General features: G+C 30.0%; 1 protein-coding gene across 1 annotated transcript; it reads right to left on the bottom strand.

Moving 5' to 3' along the window:
• Window positions 1-1,119: 1,119 nt before the first annotated feature.
• On the bottom strand, window positions 1,120-6,915 carry LOC132717407 (CUB and sushi domain-containing protein 3-like; the record flags this gene model as incomplete). Its single annotated transcript, XM_060700869.1, has 5 exons — window positions 6,713-6,915; window positions 5,182-5,391; window positions 4,059-4,268; window positions 2,631-2,840; window positions 1,120-1,329 (listed from the first exon to the last, which is right to left on the bottom strand). Coding segments are annotated over exons 1-5 (1,042 nt in total), but the record flags the coding sequence as incomplete, so codon positions are not given.
• Window positions 6,916-10,334: the final 3,419 nt, after the last annotated feature.

The following is a 10,334-nucleotide window of genomic DNA, read 5'->3' as shown; positions in this document are numbered from 1 at the left end:
AGATAGATAGATAGATAGATAGATAGATAGATAGATAGATAGATAGATAGATAGATAGATAGATAGATAGATAGATAGATAGATAGATAGATAGATAGATAGATAGATAGATAGATAGATAGATAGATAGATAGATAGATAGATAGATAGATAGATAGATAGATAGATAGATAGATAGATAGATAGATAGATAGATAGATAGATAGATAGATAGATAGATAGATAGATAGATAGATAGATAGATAGATAGATAGATAGATAGATAGATAGATAGATAGATAGATAGATAGATAGATAGATAGATAGATAGATAGATAGATAGATAGATAGATAGATAGATAGATAGATAGATAGATAGATAGATAGATAGATAGATAGATAGATAGATAGATAGATAGATAGATAGATAGATAGATAGATAGATAGATAGATAGATAGATAGATAGATAGATAGATAGATAGATAGATAGATAGATAGATAGATATAGATAGATAGATAGATAGATAGATAGATAGTAGATAGATAGATAGATAGATAGATAGATAGATAGATAGATAGATAGATAGATAGATAGATAGATAGATAGATAGATAGATAGATAGATAGATAGATAGATAGATAGATAGATAGATAGATAGATAGATAGATAGATAGATAGATAGATAGATAGATAGATAGATAGATAGATAGATAGATAGATAGATAGATAGATAGATAGATAGATAGATAGATAGATAGATAGATAGATAGATAGATAGATAGATAGATAGATAGATAGATAGATAGATAGATAGATAGATAGATAGATAGATAGATAGATAGATAGATAGATAGATAGATAGATAGATAGATAGATAGATAGATAGATAGATAGTCTAAATAACAGAGAGACAGGTAGACAGACAGATAGATGGATAGATAACTTCTTGTATGATTATTTATTGATTTGCTTAGTTATCTGGTGCAATTTGTGTTAAAATGAAAGTGTATAATTTGCAGAATTTCCTTTCCACCTTAATTTATGTAACCCATAAATGTTTCCATGGAGCCCTTTTTGGTGCAATTAATTGTGTAATTTGACTTATTAATTTCATTTCGTAATTTGTAAAACAACTTACCAATCTTCACACAATCACCACCCTTTTTCCATTGACCATTTGATTCACAAGTCATTTGATATTCAGTTATATTGCTTTTTCCAATTGGGTAGACATATCCAGTGTCACATTTTACTGTAGCTTTGGCTTCAAATGTTGTCGTATTATGATCATAAAGTATGATCGATTTTGAGTTTTTAAGTACAGATGTGGTATTTGGCATGAGACAGTCTAGCATAAAATAGAAAATACACGTTATATCAATACAGTGTTTCCTTACGAGATATTGTAAATATATTACCGACAGGAATAAAAACATTTCTGAATATCATTTGGCATGTTCGAATAGATTTTATGAACGTGCAATAATATGTTTTGTTAAAAAGCTTGAGCGCTTAATTACATCATATGTTTAATGTTAATCAAGTTGAGATAAATTGGTCTTTTACAAAATAATTGTTGCCAAACTTTCCAATTTTTTATGAAAACTCTCAAAATAACACGAAATGTAATCTTAATTATAGACAGACATGCAAATAGATGAATGGATGGATGGATGGATGGATGGATGGATAAATGGATGGATGGACGGATAGATAGATAAATAGATAGATAGATAGATAGATAGATAGATAGATAGATAGATAGATAGATAGATAGATAGATAGATAGATAGATAGATAGATAGATAGATAGATAGATAGATAGATAGATAGATAGATAGATAGATAGATAGATAGATAGATAGATAGATAGATAGATAGATAGATAGATAGATAGATAGATAGATAGATAGATAGATAGATAGATAGATAGATAGATAGATAGATAGATAGATAAATAGATAGATAGATAGATAGATAGATAGATAGATAGATAGATAGATAGATAGATAGATAGATAGATAGATAGATAGATAGATAGATAGATAGATAGATAGATAGATAGATAGATAGATAGATAGATAGATAGATAGATAGATAGATAGATAGATAGATAGATAGATAGATAGATAGATAGATAGATAGATAGATAGATAGATAGATAGATAGATAGATAGATAGATAGATAGATAGATAGATAGATAGATAGATAGATAGATAGATAGATAGATAGATAGATAGATAGATAGATAGATAGATAGATAGATAGATAGATAGATAGATAGATAGATAGATAGATAGATAGATAGATAGATAGATAGATAGATAGATAGATAGATAGATAGATAGATAGATAGATAGATAGATAGATAGATAGATAGATAGATAGATAGATAGATAGATAGTCTAAATAACAGAGAGACAGGTAGACAGACAGATAGATGGATAGATAACTTCTTGTATGATTATTTATTGATTTGCTTAGTTATCTGGTGCAATTTGTGTTAAAATGAAAGTGTATAATTTGCAGAATTTCCTTTCCACCTTAATTTATGTAACCCATAAATGTTTCCATGGAGCCCTTTTTGGTGCAATTAATTGTGTAATTTGACTTATTAATTTCATTTCGTAATTTGTAAAACAACTTACCAATCTTCACACAATCACCACCCTTTTTCCATTGACCATTTGATTCACAAGTCATTTGATATTCAGTTATATTGCTTTTTCCAATTGGGTAGACATATCCAGTGTCACATTTTACTGTAGCTTTGGCTTCAAATGTTGTCGTATTATGATCATAAAGTATGATCGATTTTGAGTTTTTAATTACAGATGTGGTATTTGGCATGAGACAGTCTAGCATAAAATAGAAAATACACGTTATATCAATACAGTGTTTCCTTACGAGGTATTGTAAATATATTACCGACAGGAATTAAAACATTTCTGTATATCATTTGGCATGTTCGAATATATCTTATCAACGTTCAATAATATGTTTTGTTAAAAAGCTTAAGCGCTTAATTACATCATATGTTTAATGTTAATCAAGTTGAGATAAATTGGTCTTTTACAAAATAATTGTTGCCAAACTTTCCAATTTTTATGAAAACTCTCAAAATAACACGTAATGTAATCTTAATTATAGACAGACATGCAAATAGATGAATGGATGGATGGATGGATGGATGGGATGGATGGATGGATAAATGGATGGATGGACGATAGATAGATAGAAATAGATAGATAGATAGATAGATAGATAGATAGATAGATAGATAGATAGATAGATAGATAGATAGATAGATAGATAGATAGATAGATAGATAGATAGATAGATAGATAGATAGATAGATAGATAGATAGATAGATAGATAGATAGATAGATAGATAGATAGATAGATAGATAGATAGATAGATAGATAGATAGATAGATAGATAGATAGATAGATAGATAGATAGATAGATAGATAGATAGATAGATAGATAGATAGATAGATAGATAGATAGATAGATAGATAGATAGATAGATAGATAGATAGATAGATAGATAGATAGATAGATAGATAGATAGATAGATAGATAGATAGATAGATAGATAGATAGATAGATAGATAGATAGATAGATAGATAGATAGATAGATAGATAGATAGATAGATAGATAGATAGATAGATAGATAGATAGATAGATAGATAGATAGATAGATAGATAGATAGATAGATAGATAGATAGATAGATAGATAGATAGATAGATAGATAGATAGATAGATAGATAGATAGATAGATAGATAGATAGATAGATAGATAGATAGATAGATAGATAGATAGTCTAAATAACAGAGAGACAGGTAGACAGACAGATAGATGGATAGATAACTACTTGTATGATTATTTATTGATTTGCTTAGTTATCTGGTGCAATTTGTGTTAAAATGAAAGTGTATAATTTGCAGAATTTCCTTTCCACCTTAATTTATGTAACCCATAAATGTTTCCATGGAGCCCTTTTTGGTGCAATTAATTGTGTAATTTGACTTATTAATTTCATTTCGTAATTTGTAAAACAACTTACCAATCTTCACACAATCACCACCCTTTTTCCATTGACCATTTGATTCACAAGTCATTTGATATTCAGTTATATTGCTTTTTCCAATTGGGTAGACATATCCAGTGTTACATTTTACTGTAGCTTTGGCTTCAAATGTTGTCGTATTATGATCATAAAGTATGATCGATTTTGAGTTTTTAAGTACAGATGTGGTATTTGGCATGAGACAGTCTAGCATAAAATAGAAAATACACGTTATATCAATACAGTGTTTCCTTACGAGATATTGTAAATATATTACCGACAGGAATAAAAACATTTCTGAATATCATTTGGCATGTTCGAATAGATTTTATGAACGTGCAATAATATGTTTTGTTAAAAAGCTTGAGCGCTTAATTACATCATATGTTTAATGTTAATCAAGTTGAGATAAATTGGTCTTTTACAAAATAATTGTTGCCAAACTTTCCAATTTTTTATGAAAACTCTCAAAATAACACGAAATGTAAGCTTAATTATAGACAGACATGCAAATAGATGAATGGATGGATGGATGGATGGATGGATGGATGGATAAATGGATGGATGGACGGATAGATAGATAAATAGATAGATAGATAGATAGATAGATAGATAGATAGATAGATAGATAGATAGATAGATAGATAGATAGATAGATAGATAGATAGATAGATAGATAGATAGATAGATAGATAGATAGATAGATAGATAGATAGATAGATAGATAGATAGATAGATAGATAGATAGATAGATAGATAGATAGATAGATAGATAGATAGATAGATAGATAGATAGATAGATAGATAGATAGATAGATAGATAGATAGATAGATAGATAGATAGATAGATAGATAGATAGATAGATAGATAGATAGTCTAAATAACAGAGAGACAGGTAGACAGACAGATAGATGGATAGATAACTACTTGTATGATTATTTATTGATTTGCTTAGTTATCTGGTGCAATTTGTGTTAAAATGAAAGTGTATAATTTGCAGAATTTCCTTTCCACCTTAATTTATGTAACCCATAAATGTTTCCATGGAGCCCTTTTTGGTGCAATTAATTGTGTAATTTGACTTATTAATTTCATTTCGTAATTTGTAAAACAACTTACCAATCTTCACACAATCACCACCCTTTTTCCATTGACCATTTGATTCACAAGTCATTTGATATTCAGTTATATTGCTTTTTCCAATTGGGTAGACATATCCAGTGTCACATTTTACTGTAGCTTTGGCTTCAAATGTTGTCGTATTATGATCATAAAGTATGATCGATTTTGAGTTTTTAAGTACAGATGTGGTATTTGGCATGAGACAGTCTAGCATAAAATAGAAAATACACGTTATATCAATACAGTGTTTCCTTACGAGATATTGTAAATATATTACCGACAGGAATAAAAACATTTCTGAATATCATTTGGCATGTTCGAATAGATTTTATGAACGTGCAATAATATGTTTTGTTAAAAAGCTTGAGCGCTTAATTACATCATATGTTTAATGTTAATCAAGTTGAGATAAATTGGTCTTTTACAAAATAATTGTTGCCAAACTTTCCAATTTTTTATGAAAACTCTCAAAATAACACGAAATGTAATCTTAATTATAGACAGACATGCAAATAGATGAATGGATGGATGGATGGATGGATGGATGGATGGATGGATGGATGGATGGATGGATGGACGGATAGATAGATAATAGATAGATAGATAGATAATAGATAGATAGATAGATAGATAGATAGATAGATAGATAGATAGATAGATAGATAGATAGATAGATAGATAGATAGATAGATAGATAGATAGATAGATAGATAGATAGATAGATAGATAGATAGATAGATAGATAGATAGATAGATAGATAGATAGAATAGATAGATAGATAGATAGATAGATAGATAGATAGATTAGATAGATAGATAGATAGATAGATAGATAGATAAGATAGATAGTAGATAGATAGATAGAAGATAGATAGATAGATAGAGAAGATAGATATAGATAGATAGATAGATAGATAGATAGATAGATAGATAGATAGATAGATAGATAGATAGATATAGATAGATAGATAGATAGATAGATAGATAGATAGATAGATAGATAGATAGATAGATAGATAGATAGATAGATAGATAGATAGATAGATAGATAGATAGATAGATAGATAGATAGATAGATAGATAGATAGATAGATAGATAGATAGATAGATAGATAGATAGATAGATATATAGATAGATAGATAGATAGATAGATAGATAGATAGATAGATAGATAGATAGATAGATAGATAGATAGATAGATAGATAGATAGATAGATAGATAGATAGATAGATAGATAGATAGATAGATAGATAGATAGATAGATAGATAGATAGATAGATAGTCTAAATAACAGAGAGACAGGTAGACAGACAGATAGATGGATAGATAACTACTTGTATGATTATTTATTGATTTGCTTAGTTATCTGGTGCAATTTGTGTTAAAATGAAAGTGTATAATTTGCAGAATTTCCTTTCCACCTTAATTTATGTAACCCATAAATGTTTCCATGGAGCCCTTTTTGGTGCAATTAATTGTGTAATTTGACTTATTAATTTCATTTCGTAATTTGTAAAACAACTTACCAATCTTCACACAATCACCACCCTTTTTCCATTGACCATTTGATTCACAAGTCATTTGATATTCAGTTATATTGCTTTTTCCAATTGGGTAGACATATCCAGTGTCACATTTTACTGTAGCTTTGGCTTCAAATGTTGTCGTATTATGATCATAAAGTATGATCGATTTTGAGTTTTTAAGTACAGATGTGGTATTTGGCATGAGACAGTGTTAGTGGACTTAGAATCGCGATCAATGCGTAACAATTTATTATTCACGGAATACCAGAGGAAGGCACCGATGAAAATTGTAAGCAAGCTAGCAAAAGACTTCTGCAAAAAAATATATTGAAAATCTCATCCGCTAATGAATTTTGTGTTCGACAACGCACATAGAATTGGGGAGAAAAAAAGGTTCGAAACCCAGACCCGTGGTGGTCAGATTTCTTACTTAGAGGAACGTGAAGCTGTCCGGAAATCGTCCTTTGAAATGTGCATCGCCGACGCTATGAAATCAGCAAAAAGGGGCGTCGGAGCCCAACTACCTAGAAAGTGTCAGGGAGGAACGAAAGCCACTGTATCCAGTCATGAAACGCGCCAGGGATGAACACAAAACGTAAAATTCATTGGGGGAAAAAACTTTTCATTGAGGGAGAAGAGTACATACCAGACATTCCGATGGAATAGGGAAGTCGGAGAAAGGAGTCTTCTTTGAATATCTTGTGTTGGAACATAAAACGGTTTTAGAAGGAAATTATGTGATTCGGAACTTTTTAGAGTTCATTCAAAATATATGATCTAGTGTTTTTAAAATGAAAAAATGTGGTTATCAAAAAATGAAAATATTAACTTGGAATAAATAATTATAGTTGTGAACATTTATTTGGAAATAAATCAGTGAAATACAAAAAAGGACGCTATAGTGGAGGTATTAGTTTTTATTATAAGACTTATCTTAAACAATATATTAAGATTATTGATAAAAAATCAATATGGAATATTATGGATTAAGGTATCAGAACAGTTATTTCCCTTTAATGAAGATGTATATCTCTGTCATGTATATATACCGCCTCGTTTATTCTAAAGTATTGCCTTCTGTAGATTTTGATATTTTTGATCAATTAGAGTTAGATATTATTAAGTATAACACTTTAGGAAAAATATATATTACTGGAGACTTAAATAGTCGAACGTCCGATTATTTAGACTATTTTTCCTTTGATAGATATATTGATAAATATTTGTCTATGGTAAATACATGTGACATACCACCGCGTGTAAACAAAGATCACGTGCTCGAATTTCAACGGTAGGCGATTATTAGATACATGTCAAATCACAGGACTACTTCTTGCAAATGGCCGTATGTTAAATGATTATGGAAAAGGCGAATATACCTTTTGTTCAAAAAATGGTCAAAGTACTGTTGATTATTTATTACTTAATTTCAATGACTTCGATACTTTGTCGAATTTTGAGATTTTTAGAACAAAATGAACCATTCCGATCATAATCCGCTTTTTGTTTAGCCTGTATAGGAAATCATATGATTGTAGGCAGACGCCCACTGCGCAAGAATTACGATGATAGTTACACGAAATAGTCTGGGACGACAGTAAACTGGACAAGTTTCGCGCACGGCTCATTAATATTCATGACGACTTAAATCGGTTAGCCAAATCAGGCGTCGAGCGAGTCAGTCCAGCGTGTAGTTGACGAGTTTACCGATATAATGTATAGAACTACTTTCGATATCTTTGAAGGGTCGTTGTAAACAAATCGCCATACCATAATATAAAGAAAATAAAAAATGGTTTGATCAAAGTTGTTATAATTCAAAAAGGGAATTTAAAACAGCGCGAAATTTTATTCAATAGAAAAGTAGAGATAATGAATCTCGGTGCAATTTCGTGCGTTGTAGGACACGAAAATAATAATATTAAGAGAAGGGCTAAATATAATTTCAGGGTAAGGGAAGGTAAAAAAATTAACGATTTAGCAAAAAAGGAACCTAGAAAATTTTGGAAAAAGATAAAAAAGAGTGTAAAGAAAACATCTCCACAGGCGGACACATTAACTACAGACAATCTGTATGATCATTTCAAGACTCTGTTTGGTGAAAGTCATTTAAATAATAACGATCAACCAGATTTCTCGCAAAATATATTATGTAATGATTTGGACAAGGACTTTTCCGAAAGTGAAATTCGGTCAGCTGTTTTCTCTCAAAATAATAATAAAACCCGGGAATTGATAACTTGCCCGGTGAGGTTTTTAAGGCGTCATATGAATATATTTCACCGTTTTTACTTGCACTTTACAACAGAATTTATAGTAGTGGTGAGTACCCTACATCTTGGGGTGATGGAATAATAACACCGCATTTTTAAAAAAGGTGATGCTAACGATGCATCAAAATTATCGTGCTATAAATTTGATAAATATTGTAGCTAAAATCTATTCGCAGTTATTACTTAATCGTATTACAGACTGGAGCAAAAAGTATGATAAATTAGTACCAAATCAATTTGGGTTTCAAAAACAGAAATCTATAACTGATTGTATGTTTATTCTTCAATCTGTCATATCAAAGACGCTTAACGCTGGTCAAAAATTGTGCACTATATTTATCGATTATGAGAAGGCTTTCGATAAAATTGATAGGTCCTATTTAATGCACAAACTTTTGGCTGAAAATGTTAGTTGTAAAATGGTTAAAGCAATTAAAGCGATGTACACCGTAGTGAGATCATGTGTAAGGTATAACTTTCAACTTTCGGGCTTTTTCGACTCGAACATAGGTCTGAAACAAGGTGACCCGAGCTCGCCTCTTTTGTTCATGCTCTTCGTAAACGATGTAGTCGAAAATATAAATGCAAATCTTGAAGGAAATTTTTACTGTAAATGAACTTAAATTATTTATACTACTGTATGCTGATGACCAGGCCATTTTTGCGACGTCGCCGGAAACAATTCAATCCATTTTAAACGATATAGAAAATTATTGCACAACGTGGGGGTTAAAAATAAACACATCTAAAACAAAGGCTATGATATTTGAAAAGGGGAGACATACTACTTATTATTTTTATGTAAATAATGAAGTTATAGAAATAGTTAATTCTTTTAAATATCTTGGCTTAACTTTTTTTTAAAAATGGAAATTGGTATCGATCACAGAAATATATTGCGCAGCATGCTGGCTATGCGCTACACAATCTTTTTACAATATTAAATAACGTAGAACTGCCAATATATCAGAAATGTAAGCTATTTTGATTCATTGGTATCGCCCATCTTAAATTTTGGATCGGAAATATGGGGTATGCACCCTGCTAACGATATTGAGCATGTTCACGACGAAATTCCTGCGCCGTATGTTAAGTGTAAAAAAATCTACAAACTTAAATGCACTCTATGGAGAATTAGCTAGAATACCTATGTCCGTAATTCGTAAGATTAATATGATTAAATATTGGGTGAAAATATTAATCAAGATGAGTCGTCACTTTCAGAAAAAGGTTTACATTATGTTGAAAACTGATTGCGAGCTAGGTAATGTTAACGAGGGTAACTGGGCGTTTCAAATAAAGAGTATTTTGCAAGAACACGGGTTTCTCTATGTGTGGTTGCAACAATC

This window comes from Ruditapes philippinarum, unplaced genomic scaffold, assembly GCF_026571515.1.
Source record: "Ruditapes philippinarum isolate M1 unplaced genomic scaffold, ASM2657151v2 ctg6912_1_1_1_1, whole genome shotgun sequence".
In the NCBI taxonomy this organism is placed as follows: domain Eukaryota; kingdom Metazoa; phylum Mollusca; class Bivalvia; order Venerida; family Veneridae; genus Ruditapes; species Ruditapes philippinarum.
This window is presented reverse-complemented; position numbering and strand designations above follow the sequence as displayed.